Source organism: Haemaphysalis longicornis, unplaced genomic scaffold (assembly GCF_048455015.1).
Source record: "Haemaphysalis longicornis isolate Haplotype H1 unplaced genomic scaffold, Haemaphysalis longicornis Haplotype H1 scaffold_5, whole genome shotgun sequence".
Taxonomy (NCBI): domain Eukaryota; kingdom Metazoa; phylum Arthropoda; class Arachnida; order Ixodida; family Ixodidae; genus Haemaphysalis; species Haemaphysalis longicornis.
This window is the reverse complement of record NW_027526385.1, coordinates 176,183,398-176,203,578: the sequence shown is the minus strand read 5'-3', so window position 1 is coordinate 176,203,578 and position 20,181 is coordinate 176,183,398. Positions and strand designations below refer to the sequence as shown.

Below are 20,181 nucleotides of genomic sequence, written 5' to 3'. Positions count from 1 at the left end.
AAAATGTTTGCGAACTTGGCTAAGGGGGTCCCGTACTCGTCCTGGAATGACCTGTGCTACATAGCCGCATTCTATCGCGATGGACGTGAACTAAGTGCCATTTGGTGTAAGTTTGCGATGTGTGCTCCGCAGGTGTTGGAGGTGAGCACCCTTCCACAAGCGCGCAATGACTCGCCGCCGTTGACGAAGAGTCGTACCTCTTTGGGACTGTGCGCGAGATGTTTTTTGGTGCACATCACTCGGTATATAGGATATGGTGGTGGTCGATATGGTCCTGATACAAATTTGGGTCCCCAGATATACTCTGGTTTTGTTTGGAAGCAGCCTATCTTTGTTGTCTCTTATTTAAGAATAATTTTACCAGCAATGACGAATTAGTCTTGCGCATCGAGACTTCAGAATTATTTATTGTGCATCCCTCACCGGAAGATTAGTTTTTTATTGTGAAAGAAGTTCTGAATGGGGGGTGTGAATAATTTAAACACCAGTGCGGTTGCGGTGTATTCCCGTGTAATGGCTGCTGTGGTCGACTTTTTAACGCGACTCTTAGCGCAGATGCGCAAGCATGCATCAAGGAAAAATCTGAGCTTGGTTTGCGTAGCATGAAAGTCGTTTTATGCTGTGAACATTTGTGAAGTGTTTGCTTTAAAAGGCAGCGCATCCGTTTATTTTATTGCTTAGGGTTTTCTGGTCTCATTAGCTTTTTATTCCGTCTGGAGGCACGAACGTTTCATTTCAGGCTTTCCTCCGGGCTTTACCACATTTCACCAAGAAGCAGCCGGGCATCATGACTTCAGCGATGTCATGCCGCTTCCATTGACGCCATTTTTGTGTCTGCTTTTCTCTGCCGTTCCTCTAGTTCCGCATTTTTTCCCACCACACTATCCCCGCTGCGTGCCTTTCGCCACAAATATTTCATGACTTTGCAGTTAGGAGGCAGTAGCGATTTCTGATTCCTTTTTTTAGCCTTAAATTATGTATCTCTCTCTGTCCAAGGAGAGCAAGAGACCTGGCAGGTGACGTTTATGCGAGTACGTCGGGTGTTGTACAAGCGGACTAGCTTCACACAATATAATGAAAGCCTTCCTTCCTTCCTTCACAGAAGAATATAGAAAGGACGAAACAAAAAGTCCGCATTCTGACACTCCCAGAAGAAGGACCAGTCAATTTCTAGTAAATTCCAAGCGTATAAATGTGACCTGTGGCCATGCGTGGTTTGGAAATTGGCAAACCTCCTAGATGAATTTTCAAGGAACTAGATCGGCAGTTGGGGACTACTTTCACTGTTTGTAGTTTCTGTTTTGAAAAGAAAGGCTTGGTATTGTGCAGAGACAACAAGTTGTGTGTTAAAAACCTCCAAGAAATAACAACCTCTGTGGTCCACTCCTGGACCATGTATGATACCAAAAATCTTCCTCCGCAAATTGCGGCCTTACGCATTCTTATCAATGATGTGTACAGGTTGAGTAAGTATTTACTTTCCGGAACTTATCAGGCCGGGGTTCCAACTGCAGAACCTAATACTTGGCCAAAGCATCTTTCTTTGCATATCTTTCACGGAAGCACGTAGAAAAAGTTGCTAGTAATTTGGGTTTTTCTTAATTATTTATTTCCAAAAGCAAGATCAAATTCTGATAAAGCCATAAAAATAGGTTCTTCCAATTAGCCTAGATTCCGGCTGGAGTCCGACGACCGCATCTCGGCTGACCTCCGGTGGCCGCACTTCGGCCGCGCACGGGTGGCTTTCGAATGGCCTGAGCCCTAGCTGCGGCAAAAATCTGGCCGTATGGCCGTAATCCGGTCGACTGGCCGACAGATATTAGCCGTTGGATAGCCATGAGAGTACGGCCGTATACGGCCAAAAGGTCCACATTTGGACACGGGCCGAACACGTCTGCCCGAAAAAGCCGGATAGAAAAGCTCTGGCCAAAGTACATCGGCTTGAGTTAGGACAAGTGGTCCTGTGCTGCCTGGGATTGTGCTGCTTCCTCTTGAACCCATTTTTGCCTTTTGACAAACTGAAAAAAAAAACGGCAGGATAATGAAGGCATTCACAAAATGCTTCAGGAAAAAGGAGTACACACGCTGACTTTCAATTTATTTTTCTGTGCGCTTCAGATGGGTTTCAAATATTTCACCTTGTATCAGTTAGATGTTAGGAACAAAATGAAACTTCTAGTACTCCAGAGCTTAAAAATTGAATTCTTGCAGAGCATGCTCCCGAAAGAAGACGCGGTGATATACGTGGACACCGATGTTGTGTTTCTACACCCCGTGGAGGACTTCTGGAGGATGTTCGCTGCTATGAACAGTTGGCAGATGGCAGCGATGGCGCCAGATACTGAGAGCTTCACAAACAGTTGGTATCTCACCAAAGCGCAGCACCCATTCGTCCGTCCTTTCGGTAAGGAGTACACAATCAATCAATCAATCATTCAATCAATCAATCAATCAATCAATCAATCAATCAATCAATCAATCAATCAATCAATCAATCAATCAATCAATCAATCAATCAATCAATCAATCAATCAATCAATCAAGAAGAATTTATTCAAGCAGTCAGTCAGTCAGTCAGTCAGTCACTTTAACTATGCAAGCAAGCTAATTCAATACCGGAAATCTAAGCTATGAACTGTTCATTTCTATTGCACGATGTATAAGATTAGGCTAATGTATTCCGGATATTTCAGGAAGGTGGTTTGTTTTCACGAACAGTTAGCTCAGTTAAGAGATGTACATTAGGAGAGAAAGCATGACTTCTCCACCACTGTTTCGGCCAACGTGCGAAGAGGGATCTGATGTGTATATGGGAGGTGGCAGCTAATTTGTACCACGAAGTCCGAATGAGAATGTTTTTTAAAGAACTGTGGTTGGCATAAAATAAGCCGTACCTTTGTACTACGGTGCTTGTCTATGCTCATGTGCGGCTTCGGAGAGTGATACGGCGATTTTTGAGCAAATTGAGCAAACTGCCGAGAAATATGCGAAAATTAAGAACCTAAGCGTAGTTTATAGTTAAGAGACTCGGTGTTACGCGCCAATAACACAGGTGTCAGAAGATAGCGAGTCGAATATTATCACTAGAGGCCGGATGTTTATGTGTTCAAACAGCGCGTTTTAGATGACAAAAACAGGCACGCAAAACACCGATGTAGGCCACCAACGGCATAAATATGGCACCATAAGTTGTTGCATAATACACATAATTTCAAATGAAGATAGGGCGACTTGTATCTACCACAGGAAGGTCAGAAATGTTATTGTTTATGATGACACAAAGGCGCCAACAGTTCAGCATGGTCGTTAAATTGTCCCTTACAACTGGAGTAATGGCGATTCATTGGCTTAATTGGAAGGCGCACTGTTCCCATTCATGCTCAGTGGCCACTGTCGCTTGCTCGAGCATCGCATATAGCCAAGCAGGCATGAAAAAAATACTTGAGAACTGGAAATACTCATCAAAAAAGAGCTACTTTTGCCTGCCTGACGCAATTTATTTCGACACAACAAAAACACAGACAAATATTATACGCAAGAAAGACAACTATTTATCAGGCGATTAGCATGCTGTCACATACAACTCTGTTAGGTACAACTCTAGTACTTTTCTCATATACAATGATATTATCCAAATCGTGCCGGGAAGAATTGTCAACACCACAAATACACTTTCACAAATTGGAAAAAGCATTTTTGGAAAAGTTGTTTAGCAGCTGAACAGAATTTTGATAGGATAACGTGTGTTAGAGCCCGTCGGCAGTGTGAATTCTAAAGCGTAAAGAAATTCACCTGCGCATTGATGTATCGCCGTTGCGTTTTAATATAGGTATGATATAGGTTAACAAAGGGGTGTTCGATGCTCAACCGTTGTGTTGAAAATAGTGTTGGATTTGAGTATGCTTCTGGGAACGAGGATGCGAATGCACATGGTGGAATAAATCTGTTTGGAGAGCACGCGGAAGTTAGTCTAAGGAACCCTGTGAAAATTATGGAAAGAATAGCAAACTACAGCCATCTTCAGATTTTTGGATTTAAGGTTGTGTCTATTGTCACTGAGAATGATAGTTGCCTTCTACTGCTGCTAGTGGCTCTGTTCTGGGAGTAAATTGAACTAGAGAACCGCGTTGAACCCTATAGAGTTCCAAACAGTTAGTACTGCCCGGTAGGATGAATAACTACCTCCGACGGCACTGTAAAGCTAAAATTGAGTCTAAATAGTGTTAATATAGGCACCGATTTGTAAAATAGGCGTTTATAAGCATTTAGGTACGAACGCCAAAATGGGCAATTACAGGCACCGCAAAAACGCCAGAAAAGCCTTTGCTAACCTCCAATTCGTGCTTATATATCAAAGTGGGGGAATAGGAGCGCATTGAACAAAATAGGAATTTGCTTAAAATCTGGTCTAAAATTTGCTTAAAACAGTATGATTATTTGTGTGGAAAACTGGAATTAACTACATTCTATGCGAATGATGTGTGGCCACAGAAGTTATTGTAACAAGGCTTTTCTGGTAGTTTAGGCCTATGATACACCAAAAGCTCAACCTGAGGAACAACAGGAGCAGCAACTGTATATTTTTTCTGCTTTTTAGGATGCGGACTCATTTGTCAGTGGAAGCCTCCTTTTGCTCGTACATTTCGTGGCGATATTGACCTTAAATGCGAACACTGTCTGTGTTTGTGTCACTTCGCTAGATAAGCTTTTTCGGGCCCACAGCGGAGGCTTTCTGGTGCGAACAACGTCAGTAGTGGACGCAAAACCACTACATAGGAAGCCATGAAACCACCTTCAGACTCACAGGCATAGCGCATTCATGGCGACATGAACACCGCCTCCTTAACATGGCTTTGCGTCCTTAGTAGTTGTGTACGCACGTAAACGAAGTTACTTTGTGACAGTAAGTGGAAAGTTTCTTGCGTGTAATTTCTGGCTTTATTGCGAAAAGGAAAAACACAAATATTGGTAAATGTTTTGTGTTCTTGTCACGCCGTATTAGCAGTAGTAATAAACAATTCATTTTTCAGCTCGACCTGACTTAGATATCTTGTTTGTTCCCTTAATCCACCATTTTTCCCTTTCTTAAAAAGTTTGCGCAGCTTTTACTTGTTCGCATGCCCTTTTTCTTCACAGGGAAAGCTTTGTTCGTGTAAAACATGTTTCCTCCATGTCGTGTCATGCGGAGACAAACCTTTATTCTGAGTCATTGTTCATTGTTCATTTGACTCAGCCGTCCTGTTACAGTGCTTCAACTCACTGTATACGAAGGTTTCCAGTGCTTTTCTCCGTTTTGCATTTTGTTTGTGAGCGCAGCGAAGTTAATCAGCAAAAATAAGAAAATCAGAAATGATGCCGCACATAAAATTGTAAATTTTGGAACCAACAATATTCCATATATATGCCTTAACGTGTAAAGGACTGTGCGGAAAACAACTGAATTTTCATTATTCTGGCGCTCCTAATTCACATTTAGGAGTGCGTATGTTGCGACGAATTCGAGTTTTACGTACTTTTATACGAAACCTTAGGCGAAGAAAATGTTGCGAAATTTCCTTGTTTGAGGTTTTCAATGGCTGTTATTTCGGATTAGAAGCGAATAGGTGTTCGCCCCAACACTCATAGCTTGTACAAATAATGGGCTGAGCTGTGCTGATATTATTTACGTGCATGTCTGGGTAATGACAACAGGACATAATCTGAGATTTTTCGTGAGCTCAGTTTTTAAATTTTCTCGCTCAGTTTTCAACGAAATCTGACATATTTTTTAGAAAAAGTAGAGGACTTCGTCGATGGGTCTCACAGAACTGAATAATTTTGTTTCTCGACAGCTTTGAACGCAGGTCTGCTGATGATGAACCTGACACGCATGCGGGAATTCGGCCTCGAGCGCCGAGTGGTGCAACTGAAGAAAGAGTTCGAAGGCCGAATACCTTGGGCTGACCAGGACTTGCTCAACATTCTCTTTAGCCGCCACCCGGAACGAATATTCACCTTTACTTGCCGTTGGAATTACCGCGAAGAACACTGCTCTGGTAATGCTCTGTGTGCGGATGGACCAGCCGCTGCCGTGCATGGCTGGCGCAAGATGTTCATTGAACCGATGGAGCCAGCATTTACAACATTACACGCAGCTATGAAAAAGGTGAGCATAATAAAGAGAGGCATAAGGATTACAAGGAAGGTGTATCCTATGACAAGTATGTGACAGCTATCTTTGCAGAGACCTTTTACATTAACAGATTTTTAACCTAGGCTACAGTCACGACCACGCTACTTCGTGAAGTTGTGTTTAATACTTTGCGAAGGAAATACAAAAAAGGTGGACATCAGTTGTGAAGATGTTGACCATAGTCACAAAGTTCATATCCCGCACCAAAACACTGTCACCTAATCCCATTCTTTTTTGCCGAAAACGTGCCGTGAGTGGAACCACCTGCCTGCTTCATTAGCTTGCATTACTAACCCTCACCATTTCCGGGAAGCATTGTCCAATTCAAAATTGTTGTAAGTTTTTTTGTCTTATGCTTTCTAGTAAGGAGTGCTTTTTCGTATTGCGTCGTGTTTATTGTTTCTTTCTTAGTGTATTGTATGCTTGTCTCTATCCGCCGTTTCTGTATTCTTTTGCGGCGAATGATGTGCGTCTATAGTTTGCTTTCCTTTTGTTCCTAGTGTGATTGTGTTTACGGCTGCGTTTAGTGCATTTGCTTTACCACGTTTTTTAACATTATTGAATATTTTTGTTTTTGCAATTGTTAAACACTTGTTGCGTGGTTTTGACATCTGTTTTGCTCTTTTCTCTGAGCCTCTCCCCTCTACACTGCTTGCATGCCCTGATGGTAAAATAAATAAATAAATAAATAAATAAATAAATAAATAAATAAATAAATAAATAAATAAATAAATAAATAAACAAATAAACAAAGAAATAAAGAAGTAAAAATAACAATAATAAAAAAATTAACATAGAAATAAAGAAGTAAAAATAAATTATTAATTAAATTAACAAATAAATAAAGAAGTAAAAATAAATAAATAAATAAATAAATAAATAAATAAATAAATAACTCAGTTACTCCTACGCCTGCCACGCAAGGAAGGCTTAGTTCTGTAGCACGAAATTTCATATTCGTGGTGAGAAGCAGCAGTGAAAGACAGAATTCTTTGCGGTCAATAAATGTTTGTCATGTACTTTGCAGCAATTTTAATTCATACAGAAATAGCGCAGAATTCAACTGAAGAAGTGTACCACTGATAGTTTTGGTTACGTCGTTCTAGACTTAAAAAGGGGCGATATGTCGAATTTTTTTATGTTCCACTGAGCTGAGTTTTAAACACTATACACAATGCACAAATGATGTAGGGAGCGCGTACACCATGATTTTAGCTAGCCCGCTGGTGTACACGCATTTTATTGGGAAAATTGCTATGGAAATTTCTTGTTTCTCGATTCTTGCGGATCCTAAGATGTTGCCTATGGTGATATACTGGCGAGGTCGCATGGCTACATGTAACCGATGATTTGCACGTTTAACATATGCAGTCTGTGCGGCAGAAAACTAAAAGGCGATATGAACATGAAAGGAACGAAAATGACAGCGTTGAAATCTAAAGTAGTTTGAACACTTTACAGAATAGCAAGCAGTTGTGACATCACTATTGCGGTAAGTGCGAAAGGTCAGAATGATGCATAACAATTAAGGTTTTCCCGCCTGATACAGATAAGCCAGCTCTCTAGACTTTATCTTGCTAGTGCAAGGAATTGGCGTCACGGGTCACAAATAATACGTCAGGGAACTTGTTTAGTGTGCAGTTAAAGCTTCTTTGGGCAGAGAGTGTATTGCGGCAGTCGAAACTGATAAACATGGGCTAGTGCGGAAAATGGGGTGTATGAATACACCGATGGCGACTCGCGGCTTCGTGTAGTTGTCCGCGACTGGGGAAAGGACACTTGAACGTGGGATGGTGGAGGGATAGGTTAGTAATCTGAATTTCGCCCTCCGAAGGTTTTCGCTTTAACTCTGATTTCACTGGCTTATTTTCTGCGGTATTCCGATTTGTGATTGCTATAACAATTTGGTTAGGAGTGATACATTGTATTTAGCCAATACTGAACCTAAATGCTGCAAACGATAATAAGGTGCACTGGGAGCTAAATAAATGATATCTTGCGTTATAGGGCCCCGGGAGGCATAGGGGAGTGCTAAACGTTTTTGTTTGTTGGATTAGTGAATTTTCCATAAGTTTTTTTATCTAGGCCAGAAAGCGAAGAAAAACAAATGCCCGGAGTGGGGCCCGGTAGTTCGAAAGAAGGTTCCCTTCACCTCGCGTTGTCAGATTAGCATTGGCTACCAATTTCAAGCGTCAGATATGTAGTTGTGTTAAATATAAATACCCTACAAAATAACAGAGAACACAGCCGCAAAGACAGCCGGATTGGTAGGCATTGTTTGGTACCCACTGTGGACACGTATTTTTCTTCACTTTCTTCCCTATACGTATAAAAAATTAAAATGTTCACTTCACTAACCGTATCAAGACAAAGTTTAATGCTATGTTCCGTTGGCGTCATAGACTTCCGGCATTTCCTTCTCTATTTACTAAATAATTCCCTAATTCCTACCCTCTCCCCACACCCACGCGCACGCAGGCACACACCGCACGCATGCACGGACGCGCATGCACGTATATGCATACATACATACATACATACATACATACATACATACATACATACATACATACATACATACATGCATATATTACGAATGGAAAATATGCTAGCACTGTGGCCCGTCTTCCCCTACTGAAATCATTCTACTTCGCACGTGAAGTTTTGGTTACGAATAAGCGCTGACGGCACTAGAAATAAAAGTACAAAAATCCCAGAATTACAACGTGGTCTTTTCTGGCGCTTGAAGTTAAGACAGATTATTGAAATAAATGCAACGGACCAACCGACACAAATATGGGAGAGCAAAATAGTGAAACCTGCAGGGGAAAGCAGGCGGTAAGAATGGCAGTTGGCGGTGCTATTGAGAGGCACGTGTTATTCCAATGTCCCACATTTCTAAGTTTATGTCATATATTTTATTTTATCTGCATATTGCTTGCCTTTACGGAAACTCTAGGCGTGCTAGGACCTTGATCCTGCATCTTTCTTTTCTATGTTTTCTTTCGAGTAGCATCTGTTTTGGTTACACTAACGTTGATGCATGGTGGGCAGAACGTATGGAGCAATTGAACGCTCATGAATAATTGAAGTTCACTTTGATAATGAAGGCATGATCGGCATTGGTTACATGTCTCAAACATCAAGACGTCATTTCTGCGATGAAATACACGATACAGGCTTTAAACAGGGTGAGAGAAAATAATTTTTCTTCATTATCCAGGACACCCAGAGGTAATAAAAAGGGAGATTGCAAAAGCGATGCCAGGCAGGCGACAAGTCTTGCTTTACAATGCAAAAACCTGTACAACAAAACAAGTAGAAGATCTCACAAGCATTAGTTTTCCTACCCGCGATTACCAATCTTAACTGAACTGATGCAACCCACCGAAAAGAAACACAAAAAAGTTGAAAACACACACTTGGAAGACCGCACTATCATAATGTTTTAATAGATTGAAGCAAACGGACGGTATTTGAAGCGTAGGCACCCCGGTTTGTGTGCCGTTAGACTGAAGAAACTATACAAAATGAAGCTTTTATGCTAAAACAAAAACAATATCAAAACAAAACAGAAATTGGATGTCAAGCATAGAATAAATTGAGAGGTAAGTAAAGAGATTGCAAGATTGTACGGACAAAAGAAAGGGCTGCAGTAGGTTGCGGAATCATATGTTTACCAGAATCGAAATCAGCCTCTCGAGCATTTCGAAAACCAAGGAATCTGACTTCATAGAACCAAATGAGAAGCACCCAAAATACTTGGCAACAATTCGACTTTTCCTAGACGCACGCGAAATTGCAGAAAGAAAGGTGCCGGTGTGCTGTCGGGCATTGGCATTCTCATCCTTTAGCTTTTTGTTGTAGTTTCGCTTGTTCAGCTGGAACGTGCGTGTTTTGCTCATAAGGTAATGCTTTTCCTAGTCGGTGTATAAAAGAGGAGCCTAAAGAAGGCCTAAAATGATAGCCGGCGTTTTAGTATCCTCTTTTCCTGGCCTCGCTCTTGTTTACTTGCACCAAAAAAGGGTACGTGCGTCAGGATGGAAAAAAGAGAATACCAGCTGCCCCAAATACTAAGCCTTGCAAGCTGCACATGAATAAATGCTTTCCAAAACTATAGAAATATAAATGCTTCACTCACGTGCACCTTGTTTTCCAACTAACACACGGGCTTGTACAAGGAAAATTTCTAGGCTAACCTACATTCTGTTGAACGAAGTTTTTCAAACGGAGCAGTGCAATAGGGGACATAACGTCGTGCAGAGCGCGTGTTTACGTCGTCTCCATACTTTGTCTCGTGTTTTGCGTTGTTTGGATCTTAGATGTACCAGCTTGACCACTTACGAAAATTGCTGAAGTAGTTGTCCTGTCATGTCAATATCACAACATAGGCAAACCTAAACCACCTATTTATAGGAAGAGTTGAATTCGGATACTTAGTAAGTACACGTGCCATGAAATATACTTTATTCAAAATGATTTCAGCCGTGCAATTTTACGCTTGGAAATTTTTGTGTAGGTATCATGTCATTGTGAACATACAATAAAATGGTGCCTCGGTAGGTGTTCTACGTTGCACATTTGTTAAAGATGAATTTCTGTATTATATAATACAGTTGAACCTCGTTGTAGATAACATGGATATAGCGAATTATCGGCTATAGCGGACGAAATACAAACTTTGGTTGGTCATGACTAATTTCAATCACGCTTATTATTTTTATAACGAAACTGTAACCGTGAGAGCCGCGCGCGATATCATATATAAGGAAGGCATATTTGACCAGGAGTCTGAAAAGCTACAAGGAAAAAAGCCGTCGTTTGAAACTGCAGTGGTATAAAGGCCCTTTTGTTCGTGGACACTGTCGAAACGTTCATCCTACTCAATGCTGTGAGTCGCCACCAGGCGATGATCACGTCCTTCATCAAATAAATGAGGAGGCAGGCCTGCTTTGCCAAGTGAACTTTGTTTAGTTGTAATTTGTCGTACTCATGTCCAGTCCATTGATGCTAAAATACAACAAGGAGAGATGTAAAGCTAGCTTGTTTATGGTGAATTCGAAGCTTAAAAAATGCATGTTTGCGTCAAGTGTTTTTGTGCGAGCCAGATTTTCGATTTGTTAGAGCCGATTTTTACCGCTTCTGTTTTTCTGTTTTTAGAGCCGATTTTTACCGCTTCTGTTTTACCGCTTCTGTTTTACCGCTTCTGATTTTTACCGCTTCTTTACACAGTCTACCCTGATAACGCTCATATAAGGTTTGTGTTGTATAATTTGTCCATGCGATAGTCTAGTTCAAGCTTTCGCAAACCGGCTTTTCGGTTTGGCGAATGAGAACAGTTTCAACCTAACGGCAAAAAAGTGACGTTACTTTAGTCCCTAAGGCGAAATTTGTGCACAGCGCGAACTGCAGCCTTCTCGATCACGGCGCATAGCTTATGCGTCTCAGGAAGTGATGGCGTGATCAGTGAACGCACAGCTGCGCACTCTACTTTCTACATTGCCGTTACCTCGCCGCGCGTTGCCGCCGCCGAGCATGTTGCAAATCGTGTTTGAACCTCCAGCGCAATTGTCCCGTGGTTCTAATGAACCACGCAACGCGGAGGACGCCGAAGGACCAATACACGTGCAGCACCCAGCACGTGCTTGGCTTCTGTGGCGCGGCCTCACCATATTGCCCCCCTATCATACTTTCGCCATTCTTTCATCCTTCGCTGTTCTGCGGGCTCATATTCTGTGGTGTCTTTGTTCTCTGGGTTGTAGCCCGTCGCAGTGGGTTAGCCTCACGCCTACTAGCATACCGCCCCCACCCCCTCTCCATACTTTCCTCCTTCGTTTTCCTTCTGTCTTCGCTATACCCTTCGTTTGCTTAGTTACGAGGCTGGCGACGCCGCCTATAACCACAGTAGCGGACGCTTAAGTGCTGTGCACTAAAAAACAATATTGTTTTCAGCGATCAATGAGGAATCCAACTAAATGAGCCTTTGTTCGTTAAAGGAGCCATGAAGACAAAATACAAGTATGTTTTATTCAAACGATTTCGTGTTTTATACTGCCCCAACGCTTGTCCGGATGCAAACGATGTTTTATTCACTGAGAAATAATCAATTTAGGTTAAAAGTTCGATTTTCTCGCTAAATCGCGTGTTTTCGTGGTCTGCAATGGCATCACAGGAACCGACCGCTCTGCAGCCGATTGGAAAGCCCTGTTTACCGTTAGCGAACCTAGAGGGCGCCACCATACCGTAGCAAGCAGTTTATGCCTCTGGTTTGTTTTCGACTGTATTTGAACCTGGCTTGTTTTTGTTCAGGGAAAAAATAATCGTTTTGTAAAACAGAGTGCTCGCTTGACAAATATGGTCACGCAATACACCGTTGCTTGCGTCAAGCGGCAAGTGTCGTCTAAAACTACCCCAAAGCCCCGCAGTCCTGTGCAGCTAAACTAAGCATAGTTCGCGCAATACCAACAGCAGTACGTATCGGCACTTCAATGTTTACGTGTGCTTTCGTAACTTCCACTGTCGGTACCACCATTCTTACTGCATTAAAAAGAATGTGGCCTAAATTTGGGCGCAAATAGCCCGTTCGCCAAGCTTATAAGCTCTGCTTAATTTCCGTTTGCTTTTGCCGGCCTCCGCCAATCGCAGAGCTGGCTGGATTGACATCATAGTTTCTGTTGCGGGGAATAAGCGAGTGGGTCGTACGGCCTTTCCTTTTTTTCTAATTATACAGGTTATTTCAGTGAAGTTTACGTTAAAGGTGTTGTCGGTATGATTCTAACGAGGCAATATTTGAATGATCCAAACTTGTGTTTTGTCTTCATGGCTCCTCTAATGAAAAAGATATCCGAGTAACAAAAGAACAAAAATATGTGTGTGGGTTACTTGGAGAATAATTAACTTATGTACCAAACACAAAAGACTAAAAGAAGGATTCAGCAAAACTTTGAACACGAACACAATTATTCCCGGCCAATGATACAGTACTGATAATTATTGAGTGTTAAAACATTCATTACGTCGGTAGATCACGGCTCGAGTAAACTACTGTCATCTCTCAATAAGCACCAAAACGAACTTCCAGAATGTTAGATCCCCTATACTAATTTGGCCACTGGGATAGGATACTGGTGCTTTCAAAACCAATCAAATGCAACGTCTGTACGCCAAGTCCTGGATGTGGTGTCGTCTTAGCCAGTGCACTTGCATAGATATCTGCTGTATGAAGGGAAACTGGATCACTGGGACGTTGCTCCTAAAACATCTAAAATGGCTCCACAACTACCGGCTTGGTCTCTAAACGACACTTCCGTAGTCAGCAGTACCCAATAGCCACAAATACTCTTGAATATCTGATTCGCATTTTTTATGAATATGTACAAATTTTGTTTCACGGATCACGGAAACTTAGGCAACATTTTGTGACCTCAAGTTTGAGAAAACTGACGGATAGCGAGAACCCACCTACTTAGCACGGCCACACTGTTTTAGCATTAAACAAAAACATATAAAACAGAATTTACGAAGAGGGTTATAATACCTTCTACGCCATCGAGCGCTTCTCGCTGGCTGAACTTTGGAATTACAGAACACTGAGCTCTAGCGCAAGCACATTCACAGTGGAAACGCTTGGAATCGGCCAGGTCGTTACACACATTAGAAATTAAAAGACTGAGGGCGTTCATATAGACAGATTCTTCGAGCGGTGTAAGAGATCTATTTTTAAACAAGCTATACAGGAATCAAGATTTTAATTCTCTAAGCAAATGCGTTACGTCTACATCTGTTGTCGGTTTACACCTTACCGTAGTCGGGAATCCGGACGGGTCGTAGCGGTTTCGCAGAAACTGAAGTAGCAGACCGAAAAAGCGGTGCGGGTGACCTGCAAACTCCCCAGCCCTAGCTTATGCATCGTATTGTTATCTCAGACCGCTTATTAAGTGAGGATTGATAAAAAGAGTGGGATACAGAACGTCGGAAGAACCTATAAAAAAGGCCAACTACCATCAAAAAACGAAAGAGAAGCTCATAGAAGTTGTATGTTGTAGATTCAGAAGCAGACACACCCACACAACACACTCACGCGTATTGGAGAGCACATATGCTCCAATCTACGGAAGATGGCAAACAGGGCGTTTGGTCCTCCGCGTTTTGTTTGAGTGGAGAAAAGATGACTCAGAAAGAAACATTTTGTAAAACTCTACACTTCATATTCAAATTTATCTAGCGCACGTCTTGGCAGACAAATCTGTTTTAAGGTAAACGCTTTCTTGTGCCTTTAATTTTGTTGATACATAGCATCGCGTTACTTGACCGCGGACCGAACAGGATCACATAGGACAGGATCTGAGTCGTCTTGACCCCTTATCAGTAACGTTGTGTTTCGGCAAAATGAATACTTGTCGTGTGTTGGATGTTTACGGAACGTTTCCAATCTCAGATAATGGGGGCGGACACATTCCTTGACCATCACCATTATCAGGGGGCATCACCAAATTTTGTTTTATTTATTAGCCTCATAGAAATACAATAAAATTTTGTTTTTTTAATTCTAACCGACCTTTGCTAGTCACAAAACTTACAATACTAATTGACCTAATCACATATTTGGAGCTCTTTCGCACATGTGGCCTTTGGGCCCGAGGACACAATAGCACACTCATGTACGCACTGAGGCATGCACAGACACACACCCACCCACACACACCCACACACTCACACACACACACACACGCACCCCCCACACATGCATAGACGCACACACGCACACACATGCACACGCACGCACACATGCACGTACACAGACGCGGACGCACGCGCACGCTTGCTACATGTAGCCCTGCGATTGGCCAATGGGGAGTCATTATAAACAGCCCTTTTATACTCATTTCCCCGCAAAAATAATTGGATACACTCCGGAAAAGCCCCAGCAACGCTCATCTGTTCTACACTTAAGTTTGATGAGGTAACTGACAAGGATGGCGAAATCGACATGAAGTTGTTTTGAAGCACTTACACCATACATGTTGTATGTAATCTCAAAGGCGACATAACAGCTTATGAAGCAACGCTGTTGGATGCGTCGGGAAAGCGCCTATATTCATTGCGTAAAACTTGCGTTTGAACCGGTGTTGTCGATCCACATGAGCCCATAAAGGGCTCCAATTGCTGATGTGTCAATTTCAACCGAGAACACAACGCAGAAAGAAGACTAAAGAAAATTTATAATTTGTCTCCCTAAGAATCACCAGCCTAGCGGGAATTCTCAGAACATTTATTTCATTGGGTAGTTCATTCAAAGTTCAACAATACGGTTGAAAAGTAGTGTTACTGTCGAAATGATAAGATTTGCACAATAATAGCGAATGTGCTTTATGGAAGAACTGTAAATTTGTTGAAACTTCAGTGCACTTTTTTGTATTTGCGTGACACTACAGGGTTACTCTCATCGCCATTATTCAGTGGCATTACTGGTGCGTTAGTCCAAAACCTATATATAAACGAATAGTATATCCTCAAGCACACTTGACCGCTCAAATATTAGAAGAAACAACGAAGCAGAGAGCTAGTTGGGAATATAATAAATTTCCCTACGCATGCAGTACTTAAACCGTGTTTTGCCTACAATGTATATCCTAGAAAGAACACATTATGAAAAAAAACCAGCCTCATTTCACTGTTTAAAAAGTAATGATGGCGATTTTCTATTGCTATTTAAATGGATGCGTGTTATGTTCCATATATTCTACTTCGACAGATTGACGTCGTCATTATAATTACAAATGCTTTATAGGTCACCTAGCGAATTCATTCTGTTCGGAGCAAAGAGCTTTTTTATGTTCAATGACTGCGAAATCTCTAAACAACAAGTTTTGCAATGAGGTTGGTATGTCATACAATAATCTTCATTTAAGCTGTGTCTGGCTATGATGACAATTTCTCACGCAGTTGAAGTCATATTTTCTCTGCTTTTTATTTTGCAATGAATGAAGCAATTTCACCAGGTACAAACAGAGATATAGGGAAACACGGGCTGCAAGCAAACTGTGCTTCACACTGCGAAAGTTTTGTTCGCGGTATTTAAAGATGATGGTCATTGTTGGGCCACTTAAACCCGCAAAATTTGAGTTGTCGGTAGGTATGTTTGTATCTCTGCCGTTCTGTTATATTCGTATGCCGGTCGTTCTGTCTGTCTGTTCGTTCGTCTGTCTGTCCTTCTGCCTCTCCTTTCTTTGATTGAGCTGTCCGGCCAAATGTTGAATGCTTGGACGAGACGCTTGTATCAGAAAAAACATGCCCATACTACTAAATCTGGTGGCAGTGTGCATACTTGCAACAGTTTTGAGAAAAAAGAACAAATTAGGCATATTTGAGGCAGAACCTTAATGCTCAACTGGTACTAACCGTGCTGTTTTAATTGAAAATAAATGTATGCTCGACATCAGCGACAGCAAGTAACAAATACGTGCTGAAAATGATATTTGACTAAAAAAAGAAAACGAGCTCGCGCGAGCCTGGACCTCGGGGCAGTGTTTCAAGTTCAACAGTAACAAAAGGTTCCACTAGATGGTGTGCGTGCTGTGGAACGAGAAAAAATTGAGTTGACTTTATCAATCATCCTTCGGGTTTACCGTGGGAACATCAAAAGGGAGGGAAGAGCATTGGATGTAGGAGGTGGAAAGAACCGAAATTTACGTAACAGAGGCGGCAGACGATTACCGTCTTTCGACGATATTTGAAACAAAGTAACGAGATAAGCAACCAATTTTTGCGCTGTGCTCCAGCAGAAAGTTCGAAAACGTAGTACACGCACCTTAAAACGTTCTTCCAGTAACTGTTCAAGAATACCGCCAAATATTACTTCAAATTACCCTTTCTGTATCCCTTACAAGACTACAGGTTATCTTTCAATTAAAAATCGCCATATACCCAAAGTATACATGCATGGGCAAAACTCTAGTTGAAGTTTTAAGGTCCTGTTTTGAATACTTCGAACACGGCACTTGAACATCGTACCCGTTAACATCTTTTTATATATTGAGTTTCTACTTAAGATATTATACCGTGGTTTACGACTTCGACCAATTGTACTTTTCGTGTGATAATATGGTGCTCGTTATAAATAGTTACTGGTTTCTATGGACCCAATTCATTTAAGCAGCTACATGCGTCGTTGACAATCGATCTCCTGCGTAAATAAACAGCATGACCGCGAAACAAGCTGTTCGAAATGTTTGTTCATTAGTTAGAGTTGGGAAACTGGATTTTAGTGTCGGCGGATCTCAAGATGAAGCGTATTTGATTCATTATGTCTATACATTTGACACGGCTAAAGTATTTCATGCAGAGAAATGTGCTTTGAAAGGTAATAACATGGACTAGAACGATGAACATTTTACCAGCTAGGTAATATACTTGATTGCACTTTGACCTCTCAAAATAGTAGACGGTTAGGCATACACAATATGTATAGTATTCTATTCATTTCGAAACAAATAAAAAACAGTTGGAAATTTTTGCGCAAACTGGTATGTTTGTTGTAGCGGGACCATTTAATTTGCAACACCTGATACTTACTATCATTATTCAACCTATTTCAGTACAACCTTGGAGAAAGCGTGGTAAAAAACTTCATCGGCCCATTGAACGTCAGTTTAACACACGCAATACAAACACCATGCGTCCTAGAGTTTTCTCGGCAGCTCAACCTGTGGCGCCGTACGGCTAGCCACGTGGATGCCGAAACGAAGAAAAACCTACCTCACCCCCCAGGTTTGTACACTTCCACTTGACAGAACAGGACTACGAAAGGTGCCCTGTGATCAAAATATTTTTAGTTCGCTTTCGAACACGAAGCGCTTGCCAGGTCATCGTATCTATGAACAATCTCGATACTAATCTTGTCTTTCGGATTTACATAAATACGTTGTGCCATGTATTGTAAGTGTTCAAGTTGTTCATTCTTGTGGCAGGTGGGTGGAATCCACCACCTGCTTGCGTTTATTTTGAGCTGGCTTCACCCAGTTTTACTGATAACATAAGCACGTTTATTGCCCTGCCGGAGAGCTTAATAAAATGTTTTGGTCACAGAATAAAAATAAACTTTACAGGCTCCTCGAAACTGAATATACACCGGTGTACAGTCGAGCCCACTTATATAGGTCTCGGTTATAACGAACGCTCGGTTACAACGTACGAACATGGCATGACCGTCACAGGATGCATTGGAACAATTGCATTTTGTTGCAGATATAACGGGCTGATGCGAGGGTGCAACTTGTGTACAGCGAACGATCGACCATCACCGACGGCGCCTGGCGTTCGTAGTCGCCCCTTGATCGGTTTTATAGGAACAAAAAATGTCAAATGAACTGCGTGTGGTTCACCGTTTTCGAACAAAACTGATTGCAGCCTGCAAAAGAAAACCAGAGGGAAAGAAAATGTGAACAAAAAAGGACGTTGTCGCAGATTCCTTGGTGCACCCCTTCCTCCCGCCCCCCTTTCTCCAACTTCGTCTGCAGGTGGACGGAGGGAGCACACTACGGAAGAGGTGGAGAATAGGATAGGGGAGACGTTGGCGAACTGTAAGCCTGGTAGTTCTGTCACTAATGTTATGAATTCAAATGGTTTCCCAACATTGCAGTCAAGACGCAGATTCTTTTGCCTAAAATTTTTGTGCCTTCTTTTAAACAGAAAGCTTGCTCTGAACCCTGACCCCTACCTCACACCACTAAGAACACGTCAGGCCCGGCATTCACATGCACTTTCTTTAACACCGTATTTTGCTCGTACTAACTTGTTGGAATTTTCTTTTTTTACTCGTACCACTGAGGACTGGAGCGGTTCACCTGCAAGCAATTTACTCGCTTCTGAGCTTATTTACGCGGATATTTGAAATTGTTTTTCTAACTATTGCAATTGTTCCGCGTTTTTCTCCCCACTCTTCCCTTTCGTTTCTTTTGTATAAAAATTGTTATGCTTTCCGCCTTTCATGTTCTTCCTTCTTTTGTTGATGTATTGAAATGTTGCGTATGATAACTGTATTACCTTTCCCTCTCCTGCTTTGAACTCTGTCGGGCAGTATTTGTAAATAAATAAATAATAAAATTAATAAACAACTTGCAGAACGTTGGCGTTCGCACTGTGCCAACACCGGCGAGGCACATGCGCTAATCCTGTCATGCCTGTTGGCGGGCAGACAAATTGGCCGAACGGGATTCGTAGGGGCCACAAAATTAGCTAGAAATAAATTTCTTCAGTCCCCGTTCATGCTCACAGGAGCTTCATCTCCAGTTCGGCCAAGAGAAAAGTGAAGAGAAAACAGGAAGCAACGTGAAACAGGTGCCATGAACGTAAAAGTGGCGAGTGCCACCCACGTGTCATCGGTTCTTCTCTAAGGATATGGTGGTGAACGATCTTGTGCAGGGGAGCGAAAAACTGCAATCTAGTTGGAAGGACGATCTGTTCAAGTCGACAATCTCTACAATTTTTGAAGACAGAGAGAAGATCCTGAGCTCCAAAACCAAGCGGACGCGGCAAGCCACGTCCGCTTGGACAGGGCGCTCAGGTGTCGTCAGAAGTAATTGGAAGACGGTAGCTGTGGCCGAGCCGTACATGGGCGGCGCTATTCCGTTTCGTCTACTTTCCCACGGGGGCGTGGCCTTCGGGGCCTCTGACATCTCTGACGTCGACGGCGCGCTGCCGTCACATCTGCTGCACGCTTCAGTGGCACTGGCAGCAACGAAGCTGCCCCAAATAAATTTAACGATTTACCTGTAAAATTTCTAAACTGTAAACGGAACATATGCGCTTTTGAGACGATTATGTTAGACGCCAAAAAATTTTCGAATGCACGCCCGCATCCATTGCGCAGTCACGCTCTAGCCTAGCCGATCCGCTGAGCGGAGACAAATGTGTATCGTGCCCGATTCACGAACTGTGCCACACTAGCTACTCCGCCGTAAAGCTTCGCTGAGTTGTGCTACCACATAACCCCTCGCTGGGGTGGGTGG

The 20,181-nt window shown here is 42.2% G+C and overlaps 1 protein-coding gene across 2 annotated transcripts in view; it reads left to right on the top strand.

Annotated features, from left to right (window-relative positions):
- LOC144138830 (glucoside xylosyltransferase 1-like) overlaps positions 1–19,842 on the top strand; it is a 51,907-nt gene extending 32,065 nt beyond the window's left edge. For both annotated transcript variants that reach the window (XM_077671316.1, XM_077671314.1), the window contains exons 5-8: positions 2,212–2,404; positions 5,832–6,145; positions 17,770–17,941; positions 18,419–19,842. In XM_077671316.1, coding sequence (XP_077527442.1) covers positions 2,212–2,404; positions 5,832–6,145; positions 17,770–17,941; positions 18,419–18,432 — 693 coding nt within the window. In that variant the 3' untranslated portion in view covers positions 18,433–19,842. The remainder of the gene's footprint in view (positions 1–2,211; positions 2,405–5,831; positions 6,146–17,769; positions 17,942–18,418) is intronic.
- Positions 19,843–20,181: the final 339 nt, after the last annotated feature.